Raw genomic sequence first — 18,980 nt, forward strand, 5'->3', positions numbered from 1 at the left:
GGTGCCTGCAATGCTGAGGCCAAAAGAGGGCCCCTGGAACTAGAGTTAAAGACAGTGGCTGTTAGCTGCCATGTGAGTGCTGGGAACCAAACCTAAGTCTTCTGCAAGAGTAGCCAGTGCTCTTAAGCACTGAGCCATCTATACAGCCCCCATGCCCAGCTTTTTTACATGGGTTCTGGGGATTGAACTTAGGTTCTCATGCTTGCACAGCAAGCACCTTACTTGACTGAGATATCTTCTCAGGTCCCCCATCATCCAGTCTTGACAAACAGACAAGTATGTGTTTAAGTCCAGCCAACTTGTGGGTGCTGAGAATCCAACCTGGGTCTTCTGCAAGAGCAGTCAGTACTCCTAAGCGCTGAGCCATCTCTCCAACCCCCAAGCAGTCTTTTTTTTTTGAGACAGGATCTTATGCATCTCAGGCTAACGACTTGAACTTTTCTTTTGAGACAGAATCTCACTATGTAGCTCTGGCTGTCCTGGAAATAGCTATGTAGACTAGGCTGGACAAACTCAGCTGCCTGCCTCTGCTTCCAAAGTGCTGGATTAAAGGTGTGCATCACCACACCTAGCCTGACCTTGAACTTTTAAAATTATTTATTTACTGTGTATTTGCCTATGTTTGTGAGTGTGTTCATAACAACACCTGTGGAGGTCAAAGAACCACTTATTGGCTCTCCTTCCACCTTGTAGGTTCTGGGGACTGACTTCAGGTCAGGCTTTGCAACAAGTAGCTTGACCCACTGAGGCATCATCTCATTGGCCTGACCTTGAACTTTTTGTGTGTGTGTATTGCCTGCATGTGTGTAAGTACACCCATGTTGTGCAATGCCCACGAAGGTTAGAGGAGGGTGTTGGATTCCCCTGGAACTGGAGTTACAGATGGCTGCAAGCCACCATGTCGGTACTGGGAATTAAAAACCTGGGTCCTATGCAAGAGCAGTCAATGCTCCCAACCGCTGAGCCATCTCTCCAGCCCCCTGACCTTAAAACTCTTCATCTTCCTACTTCCACCTCTTGAGTTCAGGGATTACAGATGTCCATCAGCACACCCAGTTTATTCAAAACCCAGGGCTTCACACACCCCAGGCAAGCTACCAACAGAATTATATACCCAGCCGAAGTTCTAAAGTTTTAATGCAAAACACATGTGTTCTGTTCAGTGCAAGATGAGTAAGTTAAATTTCAAATGAACTCATCTTGCTTATAAATTTTTCCTCTATGTAACAAGTAAGTAGTGATACCTTTTGTCAACTGTTTTTTGAGAGTGTCTGACATAGCCTAGTCTGGTATCCAACTCCTAATCCTCCTGCCTCCATCTCCCAAGTGATTGGATGACAGGCATGTACTGTCTCCCCCTCCCCGCCCCACCCCCTTACAGTATGCTAGGAATTGAACTCGGGGCCTGCTAGACAAATGCGCTACTTCTGAGCAATGCCCCCAGCCATGTCAATATTCCTAAATTTTATTTATCTATTTTTATTTTAAAGTATTTTATTATTTTTATTGTATGCATATGCATGTATTGCCTACATGTAAGTACACCCATTATGAAATGCCCACGGGGGTCAGAAGAAGGTGTTGAATTCCCCTGGAACTGGAGTTACAGATGGTTGTCAGCTGCCATGTGGGTGCTGGGAATCGAACCCAGGTCCTCTGCAAGAGCAGCGAGTGTTCTTAACCACTGAGCCACCTCTCTGGCCTTTATTTTTAATGTGTTTTGCTGCATACAAGTTAAGTGCATCAGTGTATGCACTGCCTGTGGAAGCCAGAGGACAGCATTAAGTCCCTTGGAACTGGAGTTATAGACAACTGTGAGCTGCTGAGTATGCTGGGAACTGAACCCGGGTCCTGTGGAAGAGCAGTCAGTGCTCTTAACTGCTGAGCCATTTCTTCAGCTCCCCGTCACTGATTCTTGACAACCACAAATGTATTAAGCCCACAAGAATTCTACGAACTATAATCTAAGAAATTTGTACCTTCTATAAATTATACACAATTAAGAGACAGGGTTACTGTATCATGCATATTCTAAAGTTCTTCCTGAATCTCCACTTCATCTCCTTCAGCTCCCTAAGACTCTGTGTAAGAACAATGGCACACAGCGTCCACAGGGAACATCTACATTTATTTTATACCAAAAAAGTTATGTGCAACAAATAAACATTCTTACATATTTACATTTGTTTGTATTTACCAGTTAGCAAAACGGTGTCCTAAATTTCTGATAAAGGATATTTTTCTCTATGTTAAAGGGGAATCTGCCCAGTGAACTCCTTTTTACATGACTGTTTACTCAGGAGCTTTCAAAGCACAAGTAATAAGTATTTTTGATGGAGCACACTGTAAAGGTCATACCTAGTATTTAAACCATGCTCAAGACAGTTTCAGAACATTTCAACTCTTCTGAGCCACTTATTTAAAAAACAAAAACAAAAAAAGAACAAGTAGCTTGGACTCATACTCTGCCCCTTTTGTTTGATTGTAGGGTCGTTCTCACAAATTAGGATTCATAAGAGTGCTGCCTAAAATATCTATATGGACAAGTTTCATGGATGCTTGTGTACTGGAGGAAAACATGGGGGTGAGGGGTGAGGCCCATGTCCCCAAACAGCTTCCTGCAAATGATAGTAGGGAGCTCTGCTGGCATTGCTCTAACACTGATTTTAAAGGCGAGACCACACGCCGACAGTCACTGGCATCAACTGGTGGTGCCAGTCATTAACTTACAAACTGCTAAGTAGTTTTCCCATTTTTTATTTATTGTTTTGCTTTTTTTTTGAGACAGGGTTTTATGTAGCCCAGGTTGGCCTTGAATTCACTATGTAACACAGGCTAGCTTTGAATTTTTGGTCCTCTTGCCTCTCCTTAGTGCTGGGATTGTAGGTAGGTGCCACCATGCTAAGCTGCATTTTTATTTAAAAGATAGTCTTAAAAGAATTATAAATGAAAAATAAGCAAACAAAAGATGAACAGTTTTAATTGTACTGTTCTATATCTTACCTTAGAGGTACAAGGATCCTTTGTATCAATTTTTTTGGGAGGGGGAGTCTTTTTGAGACAGGGTCTCTCTGTAGCCACAGCTGGCCTGGAACTCACTATGTAGACCAGGCTGGCCTTGAATTCACAGAGATCTACCTGCCTCTGCCTCCCAAGTGCTAGTACTAAAGGCATACGCCACCACGCCCGGCTTGTATTAAATTTTTTAAAATTGTCTCTTTATATGACAAAAAGTCAATGCTTTTTTTAACCTTCTTTAAGAATAATTAGACCCAGTCATCCAAGCACATGGGAGGCTGAGGCAGGAGGGATGTATCAACTTTGAAGCTAGCCTAGGCTACAGGGTGAAATCATGTCTCAACAAAACAAAACAAAAAACAATAGTAGTAATAACTCCTGGCATGCAGCTAGTTAAACCTGAGTTGTTCCAGAAGTTTACTCTCCCTGACAGTGACTAGCTGCAGTGAGGGACCAACTGAAGTCCCCCAGGTTACCTGCCATCGCCAGAACTTATTTAGCCATAACTTCTATTATTTATCACTATGAAGTGAGAGGCTTCATTTGTTATGAACCACTTCAAAACCATAAAGCGCAGAATTACTGCAGAAATCATTTCCCCCCAGTTTGTCCTCTGACAATGGTTGTTAGTCAAGCTGCAGTGTTTAAATATTCAGTCTGAAATAGTCATAACAGTTTTTTGACAGTGTTTCTCACCCTAGGGTTTCTACCCTTCTAGGTTTAATACAAAATATAGATTGAAGCCTGAATTCCCTCAGGGCAAAATAAAATACAACAGGATTGTTTACTGAGAACAGATATCTTAGCAAATGCTGTTGTTTTAAGACAGGCTAGTCTCCAACTTGCTATGTAGCCGAGAATGACACCCTGAACTCCTGTTCCTCCTGCTTCCACCTCCCAAGTGCTGGGATCTTGGGCAAATGCCACCACATCCATCAGCAAATGCTGTTATTTCAGGCAGCATCTATTCACCTCTCACTGAGAAAAGGGTATTTATTCTACTGGGTCATAGGAATGTAGCAAACATTTTATACAGCTAAAAACAATGGTTCCCCAAAGACTTTGGGAAGCAAAGGAAGAAACTTGGGAGCATTCTTACATTTTCTTGGGTAAGGGCTGAAGACACTCGAAACATCAAGACAAGCTTTAACTCCACTCTGATGGGTGATACAAATATGAAAGACCATTTGGAACTGGGAACCAAGGGACTTGTTTAGCATAGCCTTGATATATATGTAGCAAGAGTCTTGGTCATTAGTCATTTCTGCTTGGCAGACCTGGACATACGGCTACAAGATGACCTTACAGTACAGTTCTCACATGGACTCCACAAACACCATTCGATGCTTCCTAGGCGTTCTTTTAACTTCTTCAGGAGACAATAACACATCATAAGACATGCATGGAAATATTCACACTTGTGGGAAAATACAACCCTTGATGAAACTGGAATTAAGCTATCTTTTAAGTAGCTGGTTAAACCTATCAAAATGGCATTATAATTCTGATTTTTATACTTGACCTTGACCAGAAGTCCTAGTTGCATTGGTTATGACAGTTGTAAAGCATTCAACAACTGCTGACCATACAGTAGTTTACAGAGCAAAGCCTGTTCCCTCCCTTCAAGATGGCAAGTGAAGCTCAAGTCACCATCTAATTGTCTATTTAACATAATGATTACTCAAATTGGAAGCAAAAACGTTGCCCCTGCCTCTTAATCTAATAAAATCATGGTACAGAACCTTCTGGTAGAATGCAAGTCCTCTACTTCATAGTAAGGAAGGGAGGAAGAACACTTCTGCCCAAGTGCAACACACAAAGTGATTTGGTTTGAAATTTAAGACAGAAGGCACTTTTAACGTTCTGCTGTAAGATGCTAACCAGAGAAACACACGGTCACCATCTCATCAGGTTCAGGTCACCTCTTAGTTTCTTCTCATTGCTTCTGTGCAGTTACTAGAGCAGGATGAGGTCACCACATTTCACCTCCAGATCTTTCTACCTGTTGTGCTTCTTCCAAGTCGGCAAACTGGACGTCGTGTCAGCCCTAAGGTTTACAATTTTAATATGTGATTCTGAAACAGTTACTGGCAATCCTCAGTACAAGAAGAAACAGTAAGGGAGATACTGTGGACTGACTGCACAGTACTCAACTCGTGCTTATTTTAGAGTCTAATACTGTTTAGCTGACTGGCACCAATATCAAGGCAATATGTCTGTATTGAAAATTACTACTGTTTAAGAGGCTTTACCCCAAAATGCCATATTGGTATTTCCAGTTTTTCTCCAAAGACTACATTCATTTCTCACCATTAGTTTCCTGAGGGCCTTGGCTTAAAGGTCTGGTCACATGACATTCTATTCAGTAACAATGGATCCAGTTTTATTACTAGTCAGGCTTGACTTGGACATTCAAATTTCCTCTCAGCGCAGGAGATGAAAGGGAAGCAACCACCCTACTGTTTCTGATGTTGATGCTGCGCCCATGGCTGTCAGCACTTTTCCCAGGATGCTCTCTGTATGTCTACTATTTCCACTCTTTCCTCAGTCATGAGCTGACAATTCTTCATTGCTACACTCCAACTAAACTGTACAGAAAGTTCTGTGGGGCTGGATCCAATGTTTCTACCTTTATTTACAAATATCACATGAATGGATTCTAGTTGTAGCTACAGGTTTAAATCCATCAGCTAAAAACATATTACATATTGTAAACATGGCAATATTTAATACAGTATCTATTCTAAAATATTTTTGTGTCATGATCACATTTGTTATACCTGAAATTGAATTTATACACATTAAAGAATTACTTATCAGTGGCTGCTCACTTTACGGCTGAGGATAGGGGGCTAGGGCTACATTTTATTATCTCAGAAATATCTTCAAAGTAAAGTTAAAGCTTGTCTTTGATTGGCTCGGCGTATCCTTTTTTGTATCCGGATTTAAAATGAAGACTGACACAGAAAATAGCTAGGGCCCCTTCTAATTTACAGTGTCTTAAAAAAATCAGTTTAAGATTTTTAGGGAAAGTGTCTGTTGTGAATTTTTAAAAAAACTGTTGCAAAATAAACTTAATGGTAGAGGGTTTTGAGACTGTCGGGTGGGAGTCTGTCGTCCGTCAGTCCTCCTTGGGCTGCAGCTGCCGCTTCCAGGCCTCATTCAAGTAAACTAGTCGTTTGTAATTGACGATGAGGAGAATGAAGTTCAGCATGTATGTGGTTACACAGATGATGCAAAACTCCTTCAGCACAAAGTACAGAATGTAGGCCAGGTACAAAGACCCCACCACAGACACGATGGAGGAGGTCATGAGGACGAGAGCCGCAACTGCGCTGGCTGTCATGCCTGCAAGGAGAGAGACACGGTCAGACCCTGGTCTGGACAGGAAGCTTCTCAGCTGACAAGTGACATGCTGTGGCATCAATGCTGACCTCAACTGCTGGATTCTGAAAACTGAATGCAGCAGAGGCTGCCCATCTGCTTTAACACTAGGCAGTTGAGTTTGCCATAAGGACAGTTTCACAGCTGCCATGTTTCTATCTATCAATACTTCACTGGGAATACCGCTTATTTCACAAGACAGGCTTTGTGAAGGCTATGCACACAAAACATGCACTCTCATAGTCACATTAAAGTTAGGACTCTGATCTGTAAAACCTACAGCATATTCTCCAAATAAGCAAAGAATTACAAGTCTTTCCTCCCAAGCTGTACCCACTGGGTAAGACCTTCCATGACTTCTTTTACTATACGGTACCTATCTGGGGAGAGTTATTTTTCATGTTTAGATCAAAGTTATCAAGAATCCATACTGGGTAATACCTATGAAACATGATGCCGAAGAGGGGGAAAAAAATCCAAAACCTCAATAAACATTTTAGAATGGCTAACTGATGGATAAGGGGAAACCACATGGGGGCCACAATCCATCAAAACTGACCAAGAAAACACAGTCCAAGCTGGATGTGGTGACTTATGTCCATAATCCCGCTACTCTGGAGGACTGCCTAGGCTACACAGCCAAACTGTCTCAAAAAAAAGTAGTCAGGTATGTCAAGCCAGAGTTCAAGACAAAAATGTGCCTAAGCTCTTATCTTCACGTGTACTGTTTTGTAAGTTCCTATCTTGTATTTCCAACAATACAAAGAATATTCTCAAGGCTAAAGAGGCAGAGAGTATGTTAACCTCTTGCTAATGGATCACAGTAACAGGGAAAAAATAAGAACAGGTGACAGCAGCTTAAAAATAGAGCCCATGCCTGCAATCCCCGCACTTTGAGAGTGAAGGCAGGGGGACCAAGAATTCAAGGTCATCCTCAGCTACAGAGCAAAGGAATGGACTATATGAGACTCTGTCACAAAAGAAATAAAAATAAAGAGGTCAACTGAGCTGAAATCCTGGTGCCTCTTGGCCAAAAGATAGGCAGAGTAGATATGTGTGGGCTACAGCTTGCTTGTGGGCTGCTCAGAATGCCTAACCACTTTAAAATGGCTCATTATGACTGAGAAACTGCTGAGCAAATCTGGTCAGCACTCACGTACTGTCCAGGACTGGAGAACTCAGCAAAGCCTGGAATACATTCAGTTTACTCAAAAAGTGCTGCCTTCACCTACACTAAAAAACTCAAAAATTAATGTTGTCACTTTAATTATCAGAGAAAGTTAATTTTATAACAACACGGGAGCCCGTTGTGGTAGCACACTCCTCTAATTCCAGCACTCGAGGCTGAGCCTGGAGGATCATTGTGAATCTGAATGAGTTCCAGCCTAGACTGGGCTTCAAACACAGCAATAATCTCCCTCAAATAAATTTTAAAAATCTTAAAAACTAGTGGTAGGCTGGAGGTGTCGTTGCATAGTAGCTCTCTTGGCATCTAACATACGTAAGGCTGTGGATTCAATCCCCTGCACAATTAAAAAGTAAAAATAAATATAAAAATAAATAATGGGGCTGGGAGTGATGGCATACACCTTTAGTCCCAGTACTCAGGAGACAGAGGCAGGTGGATCTCAGAGCTACATAGTGAGACCCTGTCTTTAAAAGAAAAAGAAAAAAATAGGAAAGTGATGGGTAAACTGGTCTCTCTTTGTTTAACTTTGAAGGAGACTAATACTTACACCTACCTCCTAAGTGCTGTGAGGATTAAATGAGCTCAGAGAAAGTGTGATGGAGTGACCCAGAGTATTCAGAATGCTATGTGTGTGCTAAATATTATCGAAGTGTACACAGGTTACTGGGGTTTTGGGGGAAAACTCCCCACAGAATTTACAATGTGCCATAACTCTAAATAAACAATGGTCTAATCATTCAATATAATATTTTGCAGCTGTATATTAAAAAGACAATGTGTCTGGCCGGGCTTGGTGGCGCACGCCTTTAATCCCAGCACTTGGGAGGCAGAGGCAGGCAGATCTCTGTGAGTTCAAGGCTAGCCTGGTCCACATAGTGAGTTCCAGGACAGCTGGGGCTACAGGGAGACCCTGTCTCAAAAAAGACCAAAAAAACAAACAAAAAAAGACAGTGTATCAATATAAAAGATCATCAAGCCGGGCATGGTGGCACTTTAATCCCAGCACTTGGGAGGCAGAGGCAGGCAGATCTCTGTGAGTTCAAGGCCAGCCTGGTCCACATAGTGAGTTCCAGGACAGCTGGGGCTACAAGGAGACCCTATCTCAAAAAAAAAAAAAAAAAAAAAGATCATCCAGATAGAACACACAAACAAAAAAATGGGGAGCGGGGAGTAAGCTGTGGTACAGTGAGCACAGCATCTGACTTTTAAAGATCGCATATCAGTATTTTCCTATATACAAAAAAAGCACTAGAACCACAAGCTGGAGGGGCTGGAAGTGGAGAAAATGCAACTGTGGTGAGGCAACTTCTCACTGTGCAGCACCTTGCTTCTTAACACATCACCACATGAATGCACTGCCTATGAAAACATTAAACTGAGAGCCCTATCATGGCCTACAAGGGAGTGAAGGTGGCAAGCCCCACACGAGATGTTCAAAAGAGCTCTGTGAAGATGCTGACAATTCAAAACATGTGGAGCCTAAAAAGTCAGAAATGTGAGTAGAAATAATACATGATTCAAGTGTGCATATCCAATAAAATCTGCACATTAATAGAAATTGAAACTTGACAGTTTCGCCTCTATCTCCATATAAACACTGATTTTCTCTCTCTCTCTCTCTCTCTCTCTCTCTCTCTCTCTCTCTCTCTCTCTCTTCCTAGCCCTTCCTACCCTTCCTATTAAGGGAAAATTATCTGCTCCTTGAGTTGGGGCTTATAATTTACATTCTTCTTTAGAAATTCAACAGAATCAACAAAATAGGTGAAATTTCTCCCTTCCAACCACAGAATCCCTCTCTAGGATTTTACACACACACACCCCTACCTCTCTATTATCCTATAGCTTAATCCCCCCCACCCCACCCAAACACTTTTACTTTCTGGCTTCATAGAACTGTCTAACACAGGCATGCTCTAATTGATCCAGCCATCACTTATTGCTAGACCCCTGTAGTATCTGCTGGTTTAAACTGCAGTATGATGAATATCACTGTGTCTACACCTTCCTATTTCCTCAGCATAAATATGGAGATTCAGAATTGGACAGACAAAAAAAATCATATTCAAAATGTCTCTCAAAGCAAGCCAACTCTAGAATGAAGTTAAACAAGCACAGCACAGAGGAGCTGGCAAACAATGGAAGAAAATATTGCCAGGCGTGGTAGTGCATGCCTTTAATCCCAGCACTTGGGAGGCAGAGGCAGGGGGATCTCTGTGAGTTCAAGGCCAGCCTGGTCTACATAGTGAGTTCCAGGACAGCTAGGGCTACAGGAAGACCCTGTCTCAAAAAGACAAAAAAAAAAAAAAAAAAAAAAAAAAAAAAAAATTAACAGCTGACTTGCAAAGGCACAAACGGAAGCATTGAACCCAAAGCATAAAAACTTATGTAATACAAACTCACAAAACTAATATTAGAAAGGATAAAATGATTATGACAGATAGGAAAATGGATCTTAATAAGCTTAGCAGGCAGCAAAAGGATATTAAAATGTAATAAAATTAAAATGATGGCTACTAATACCTAACAATTAGAAATTTGACAAAACAAAACAAGATTTTATGAAGCTTCACAGAGACCAGACAACTTAAGGGGAAAGCAATTTGGCAATAATTGTTAAAAATCAATTTTTAAAAATTCTGTTTTTTTACTCATTAACATCATGCCTGGAAATTTACTTCACACAACTAATTCGGGTGGGGGGGCACTTTAAACAAAATGGATCTTTGTGGCATTATTTTGTCTACAAAGAAAAACCACCAAGATGTCAGCAGACACTTAGGACACACAATACTATATTGAAAATAAGAGATCATGTAGAAGTATTTTCAAAAGCAGAAGAAGGCAGGGCTGAGGATGTAGCTTGGTAGTAGAGTGCAGAGCTTGATCCCAGCACTGCATGGAGGGCAAGAAAAAGTACCACAAGACAGGGAGACAGCAGATACATAAATGTGGTGGAATTGTGGCAGTTTACTGTTACTCTTTTCCTAAATAGGTAATATTTTAAAATAGCTATGGAGTCTATAATACATTTTTTTTTAAAGTTTATACAAGATTGGGATAGTAACTTGCACAGATGGTGCTGGGCTTCTGGACACCATGACATGCTGTAGTCATGACTAAACATCCACCAGGACCAAGTTCAACACCCGCATCATAAAAACTCAGTGAGTCACATCTTCACAACACAGAAATATGCTAGTGGTTCTATCAGCAACATATGCTTTTAATTTCTATAAAGACACACTTTAGGGCAAAGACACAAGCACCAAATGGAATAGAATATAACAAGCTTATTTCTGTATCACTGTATAAATACTTACCAAGTAATAACTGTAGTATATAAAATATAAGTCCAAAGACACTGTTTGGCTGGTTTAATACACCATCTTTTCCAAAAATGGAACCCAAAAGACCAAATCCTCGACCCCATCTGTAAAATAAGGAAAACCAGTAACCCTATATTTGAGATTCCCTATTTTTTAAAATGTAAAATTATCTGTGAAGGTTATCAAATTCCAAAATGAACTAAATTTCCAAAATTCTTAATAATCTTTTACTTAAAGAGTGATTTACCTCAGGGAGAGGTGAGTCATTAGATTTCTGTATTGCACCTGATGAAAAGTACTGTCTAATACAAACATCCTCTAGCTGAGCCTCTCGGTGGATACTTTCTCTACACCCTCCTTTCCTAAAGGTAATAAAGGTTTCTTTTTCTTTTCTTTTGAAACAGAGACTCTCACTATGTAGCTCTGACAGACCTAAACTCTCTAGGTAGCCCAAGCTGGCCTCAAACTCAGAGATCCCCCTGCTTCTGCCTCCCAAGTACTGGAATTAAAGTCTAAAGCTGTGTGCCAACATACTGGAGGAATTTGCAAGATGAAAGCCTCTCAATTTGTCAATCAGGGCCTCTTCAATCAGGGCCTTAGGTCTTTCTGTTAGGTAATTCTTTGTGGTGGGGGCTGTTCTTACATGACAGTGTTTAGCAGGGTCCTGGTCCATTTCCCACTCCCAGCTGTGACCATCAATAATGTCTTCAGCCAGCAACCCCAGTTGAATGCTACTGACATGGGGTGTCCTATGGGTGCATTCAAAATACACAGATTGAAAAATTCCCAGGAAATTTCACCAGGGTTAGGCTGAGATCTTTAAATGTAGAAAGATACCAGAAATCAAGTCTTTTGTAGAATCCTATTTCCAAAGTAAAGAACTGATACTTAATATCACACTATCAGTTTTTATTTAAAGTTTAATTTCAAACTTTGCATGTGACTTCACATTTCCAGAATCTTTTAACTTTTTAAAAAATTAACTTTTATTGAGTTTGTTCTTTGACAATTTCATACATGCATAAAGTATATTGTGATTATTACAACCCTCCACCCTCTTTAATCTCTTCCTCATTTCTATTACCCCTAGAATTCTGACTTTAAAAAAGTAATTATTAAATTCTAATGTAATAAAACTTGATACAAACATCAAACCAACATTAACTTTGAATAAAAACCTTCAGATTCAGATTTAATTCTGTACAAGAGTGCTTCTTAAATATCCACAAGAAAATAACTAAGTTGTTTAGCAGAGGTATACTAGAATATAATCTAAAGTTTGATCATAAAGACAAAGGCCTAAGAAAAAGGATGAATGATTATTAATAATGCTGGTTTTTCAGAAACATCACAGTGATGTTGAGATAACACCCCATTATAGAACTGAGAGCTACAGAGGACTTTTATTACCTAGAGTTGCACATTTCAAAGAAGACAAAGCAATTTCCATTATATGCATATATTCTCCCATGCATCAGATACTTATTGAGTAGTGCAGGCACTGAGGTGCTGGTGATATGGGTGTAGCCAACCAGACACTCAGCACTGTCCTTTGTGGGGCTTACATTCTAGTCATGACACTGTAATGACTAGGTTACCTTCAGGAATGGAGAGGCCTACAAGTGATACACAGAGAAATGGGAGTAGTCCTCCTAGAGAGGACTTGGTAAAATGCAGGTTTTGCTTCAGTGGGCCAGGAGTTAGGCCTTAGACTACATTCAACGAAACAAAATGATCTGGGACAGGGGTGCACATGCTGGTAATTACAGTACTCCAGAGGCTGAAGTATGAGGATTACCATGAGTTCAAGACAAGCCTAGGCCACTAAGCCAGCCAGGGTTATAGAGTGAAACCCTGTGTCAAAACAACAACAACAATAATAACACACACACACACACACACACACACACATATACACACATACACGCACACAGAGAGAGACCTGTCATAGGTTTCAGCTATTCTACTCCTAGGCATTTACCTGAAGGACTCCAAGTCAACACATCACAGAGACACTTGCATACCAATGCTTACTGCAGCACTGTTCATAATAGCGAAGTTATGGATCCAACCTAGGAGCCCCAAAACGTAGGAATAGATAAAGAAAATGTAGTCACATACAGAGTGGAATTTTTCTCAGGCATAAAGAATGAAGTTATACCATAAAGGAAAATGGATACAATGGAGATCATCACATCAAGTCAGTCTCAGAAAGCCAATTTTTTTTCTCATTTATGGCTCCTAGAATTTATATACTCATATAAAATCATATATGTGTATGTATTAAATCAAAGAAGCTGGGCATGGTGATACACACCTTTAACCCAGCACTCAGGAGGCAGTAGCAGGCAGATCTCTGAGATTGAGGCCAGCCTGGTCTATACAGGACATTCCAGGCTAGCTGGGGCTACAGGAAGACCCTATCTCAAGCATTCCCTCTGCCCCCACAAAATGAGAGCAGGAGCAAAATTGTCTAGGGGAACAAAGGAGATAAACAGGAGAAAAGGAAATGAGGGGGATTATACTCAACATACAATTCATACCTATGAGATATTTTTATTTTTATTTTATGCATACAAATGTGATTACCTGCATGTGTGTAAATACACCCGTGTCGTGCAGTGCCCACAAAGGTCAGAAGAGGGTGTCAGATCCCCTGAAACTGGAGTTATGGACAGTTGTTAGCCACCATGTGGATACTGGGAATCTAACCCAGGTCCTCTGCGAGAGCAGCCACTGCTCTTAACCACTGAGCCATCTCTCCAACCCCCCTGTAAGAAATTTTTTAAATTAAAAATAAGAAAGAAAAAAAACCCCAAAAGCTCTCAGGCAATGCTTTTAGCAAGAAGGCCACACAGCTGCAGTCGAGAGGTAGAAGCCACTCTAGCTAAATGCTCTAAAAGTCCTTCTTCAGGAACTACATTAAAAACAAAACAAAACAAAACAAAACTCATAAGGCCAGGCATGGTGGTGCACACCTTTGGTCCCAGCACTTGGGAGGCAGAGGCGGGCAGATCTTTATGAGTTCAAGGCCAGCCTGGTCTACATAGTGAGTTCCAGGACAGCTGGACCTACAGGGAGACCCTGTCTTAAAAACAAAAACAAAAACAAAAAACAAAAAACAAAACCTCTTATGAACTACATTTATGTATGGTGATGTAGTTCTTTTCTTTCTTTGAGACAGAGTCTCATGTAGCCTACATTGGCCTCAAAACTTGTGATGTAGCTGGGGATGACATTAAACTCAAGAACCTTCTGCCTCCACCTCCTAAATGCTGGGATTATAGGTGTGAGCCACCATAGCTGTTTTTGATTTATGAAGTGCTAAGCATCAAAGCTGGGGCTTTGTGCATGTCTGACAAGAATTCTACCAACAGAACCCCAGGACCTACATTTTATATCAAACCCTGAGTGGTACAAGAGCCAGTCTCAAGAGGAATGGCCAATACAAAGGCCTTGGAGTAGGAATGAGTCCAACACACAGTGATAAGGGAGGATGTCAGGAAAATCAGATACCAGTCTAGTCATTTAAATTACTTAGGGCCTGCTTGGTAAGCTGTGATAAAGGATATCAGCTTTGTTCAAATTGCAGTGAGAAAAGTTTGTGATCCCTCTTGGCTATCCAGTGAAGACAAGTACAGGAGGTAAGAGTCCAGAGAAGGAAACCACAAGTGATCTGACTTACAGTCTTATACTCACTTGAACAAAATCCAGGTCTAAATCCCTGCGTTTAGCAAGGGAAACTACTGGATGCAGCTCTGCCCATACCTAATTACTCATTTAAGATCACATAGGTATTTTCCTTTGTGAAACACAGGCCCACCTAGTTTACATAGAGTTCCAGGCCAGCTGGAAGAGGGAGACCCTGTCTCACAGAAAAACAAAAACAAAAAAGCCACAAAAAAACACCAACACACAAACCCTTTTACTCTAGAAAGCATCCAGTGTGTATATGCAAAGGGAATAGAGAGTAACAACTGCATGGAGCCTTCACTCAAGCTTCATCTCTGCCTCTATTCACTCAATAGTTATTTTTAGTCCTTTGACATAGGGGCCTGGAATTTGCAATCCTCCTGCCTCAGCCTCCTGAAACATGTGCCACTATGGTCAGTACTGTTTTTAAAGGTAAAACTTACATACATTTAACGCATAAATCTTACCATATAATTTTGAGAAACTGTTAGCTACACTTGGGTAGTCCTCATCTACCACCACGTGGAATGCTTCCATCTCCCCAGTTAAATTCTGCTCAGTCTCTTCCATCTGACTCTCTGAGCTCCTAGACCCAAATGCTGTGTATTTCACTTTAGGTTACAGTGTGAATCCAATCACCATTTCATATTTTCATCCAAACACAACAATAACCTATTTTCTTGATAAATACCGCAAATATGGTAAATCTGACTAAGCCACATGTAATAACTATAAGCAAGTCAACTTTCAAGAAAAGAAACTAGTATTACCTATGACTATTTTCTTCGGAAAGGTGACAACTATTCTGTTTATAATTTTGTGACCAGTATGTCACTAAGACTCTCAAGACCCACCCATGCTTCGACATGTGATAAGAATTCTGCTGTATGCATGTCCACATTTGTTTATCTATGCAGCCATCAAATACATGTGGGTTGCTTCCATTATCTTGATACATGAAACTTTTTTGATATATAAGATTTTTGTTGTCCCACCCAAACAATCACAACTACTCCCATTTTTCATTCACTCCTCTGAAGGGAAACAACACCTTTGATTAAGATTCCAGGTAAAGCCCAATCTAGAAAAATCAAAGGACATAAAATCCTAGAACCTGACAAGAGAATTAACTGTGGGTTCACAGAAAAGGAGTGGCCCTGAACAAAAACAAAAAAATAACTATTTCCTTTACTTTTACATTCATGGGTTGTGACACATTAGCAGTTTACTTGGTCTACATGTTCCACCTTCACAGGCAGATTCACATTAAATTGAATAATTTAAAATTTAATAATGATGGACATTATGAACACAGAAGTTAACTGTTTAAGTTTATAAAGTCTTTGTCAGTTTCAAAAGGGCCATAACCACTAGAAGGAAGGACAGATCTGGGAAGTGTGTTCCTGGGCTTAGCAAGGTGTCTGGAACACTGTTACATCCAATAAATAATTTTACTACCATAGGTATTCTTGGGAACTTAGTAGGGTATTTATATTCATTTGGTAAGATTTTTATTTCATGCTTGGGCGTGGTGGCTCACGCCTTTAATCCCAGCACTCGGGAGGCAGAGGCAGGCAGATCTCTGTGAGTTCAAGGCCAGCCCGGTCTACATAGTAAGTTCCAGGCCAGCTGGGGCTACAGGGCGATCCTGTCTCAAAAAGACCAAAAAAAAAAAAAAAAGATTTTTATTTCATTATTTTCAGTTTCATTTAAATTAGACATAAATGGTTTTAAAACTCAGGTAGTAGGTAGAGAGATGGCTCAGTGGTTAAGAGCCCTTGCTTTTGCTCTCTTACAGAGGACCTCAGTTTGGTTCCTAGCACCCATGTCGGATAGCTCACAACTGCCTGTATCTACAGCTCCAGGAGATCTGACACCCTTTTCTGGCCTCTATGAGCACTGTATTCACATATGAACACACCGTCACACAGTCACTCACTCTCTCTCTCTCTCTCTCTCTCTCTCTTTCTCTCTCTCTCTCACACACACACACAGAGAGAGAGAGAGAGAGAGAGAGAGAGAGAGAGAGAATGAAAAATATATAAAATTTTTAAAAATCAGGTAGCTATGAGGCAGGCGTGGTGGTGCACACCTTTAATCCCAGCACTCAGGAGGCAGAGACAGAGGATCTCTGTGAGTTCGAGGTCAACCTGGTCTACATAGTGAGCTCTAGGCCAGCTGGGCTACAGGGAAACCCTGTCTCAAAAAGACTTAAAAAAAAAAAAAAAAAAAGAAGAAGCAGCTAGCATCAGGAGGGCTGAGGTGTAGCTTAGTTGTTAAGCGCTTGCCTAGCATGTATGAAGCGCTATGTAGAATCCATCCCCAGCACCACATAAACCAGGTGCCATGGAACACACCTGTAATCCCATTATTCAGGAGGTGAAGGCAGGAGGATCAAGAGTTCACGGTCATTTTCAGTTACACAGGAGGTTCAAGGTCAGTCTAGACTACAAGATTCTATTCCCTACCCCCAAAATTTAAAAGAACAGAAGAACATGCCTGTGTTATATACATAAACCTTTGACAAAAGAAAAAGAGCAAAACACAAAGTAGCAACGAAATAGGAGGGGCCATCACTGAAGACAGAAGTCCACAGCAGAGGGAGTGTCACCCACAATCTCTGCCCATCCACTTGACAAGTTACATGAGGAGAGCTAAGAATTTTTCTTGTTCTTTTTTTTTTTTTTTTTTTGAATTTTTTTCCTGGAGGAGAGCTAAAACTTTTTAAAAAATACTTTATGTGCATGAGTATATTGCCTGCATGTGTGTATAGCCACCATGTGGGTGCTGAGAATCGAACCCAGGTCTTCGGTAAGAGCAGTCTTAACTGCTGAGCCATCTCTCCAGCCCTGAGAGCTAAGGCTTTTAAAGCCATAGTTATGAAAACTTACTTAAGAAACAAAATCAGAATCCTCTTATTAATAGTAAAAATCTTCCTAGAAAACAAAAGCTCCAGGTCCAGATGGCTTGATTTCATTGCAAATTCTACCAAAGACATAAGAAATAATATAAATTCTGGCCAGGCAGTGATGTTATACACCTGTAATTCCAGCACTAGGGAAGATGAGGCAGGAAGACTGCTACAAGTCTAAGGCTAGCCTGAACTACAGAAACAAACAAACAAGGCCAGGGTTGGGGATTTAGCTCAGTGGTAGAACACTTGCCTAGTAAACACAAGGTCCTGAGTTCAAGTCCTCAGCTCCAGGTGTGGGGTAAGGGGGAGAACAAGTCCCCTGAGATGACTCATCAGGTAAAGGTACTTGCTAAAAGCCTGGCAATACAAATTTAATCCCTCAAATCCACACAAAGGTAGAAGGAGAGAACCAATTCCACAAAGTTGTCCTCTGACTTCCACATGTGTGTTGTGGCATGCTTGCCCACACACATCATGTAACATACAAAAATAATAAATATTTAAACAAACAAATGAATATTAATTCTGCATAATTTCTAAATAGAAGGGGAAATGTTTATCAGCTTATTTTGTAAGGTCAGAATTGTCTATTTCTTACATTAAATTCTGACAAAACATTACAAGAAAAAAGAAATGGGAAAACTAGACCAATATCAATCATAAAAACAGACACAAAAATCCTCAAGGGGCCAGAGAGATGGTTCAGTGGTTAAGAGCACTTGCTGCTCTTGCAGAGAACCTGAGTTTGGTTCCCAGCACCTATGCTGGGCAGCTCAAAACAGCATGTCACTCCAGAGGATCTGATGCCCCCTTCTGGCCTCTGTAGACACTGTACCTTACATGTGCACATACCCACACACAGACACACAGAAACATAATTAAAAGTAATAAAAAAAAATCTTAAAAAAAAAAAAATCCTCAACAGACTGGAGAGATGGCTGCTCTTGCAGAAGACCTGGGTTTGATTCCCAGCACCACACAGTGGCTAACAACTGTCCATAACTCTAGTTCCAGAAGATCCAATACCACTTTCTGGCTTCCACAGGCACTGCACAACACAACACAACACAACACAACATGGGTGTGTGTAACAGTTATACACATAAAAATAAACAAAAATCCTTAACAAGGGGCTGGAGAGATGGCTCAGCAGTTAAGAACACTGGTTGTTCTTGCAGAAGACCCAGGTTCAAATCCCAGCACCCACATGGCAGGTAACAAATGTCTGTAACTCCAGTCCCAGGGGATCCGACAGCCTCTTCTGACCTCTGTGGGCACTGCACAACATGGGTGCACTTACCTACATGCAGGCAATACATGCATACACATAATATAAAAATAAATAAAATTTTAAAAAATCCTCAGCAAAATACTATAAATCAAATTTAGCAATATGTCAAAGGAATAATGTCATAATCAGCTGGGCTTGGTGCATGCCTTTAATCCCATATGTATA

At 40.8% G+C, this 18,980-nt stretch overlaps 1 protein-coding gene across 3 annotated transcripts in view; it reads right to left on the bottom strand.

Annotated features, from left to right (window-relative positions):
• Positions 1–2,109: 2,109 nt before the first annotated feature.
• The window catches only part of Vkorc1l1 (vitamin K epoxide reductase complex subunit 1 like 1), a 51,464-nt gene continuing 34,593 nt past the window's right edge, over positions 2,110–18,980 (bottom strand). For 2 of the 3 annotated variants that reach the window (XM_008839154.3, XM_017799658.2), the window contains exons 2-3: positions 10,912–11,021; positions 2,110–6,366 (exon numbers count right to left, since the gene is read on the bottom strand). In XM_008839154.3, coding sequence (XP_008837376.1) covers positions 6,140–6,366; positions 10,912–11,021 — 337 coding nt within the window. In that variant the 3' untranslated portion in view covers positions 2,110–6,139. The remainder of the gene's footprint in view (positions 6,367–10,911; positions 11,022–18,980) is intronic. The other variant, XM_017799659.2, reaches the window with a different exon arrangement.

This window comes from Nannospalax galili, unplaced genomic scaffold (genome assembly GCF_000622305.1).
Source record: "Nannospalax galili isolate Female #2095 unplaced genomic scaffold, S.galili_v1.0 scaffold899, whole genome shotgun sequence".
Lineage (NCBI taxonomy): Eukaryota > Metazoa > Chordata > Mammalia > Rodentia > Spalacidae > Nannospalax > Nannospalax galili.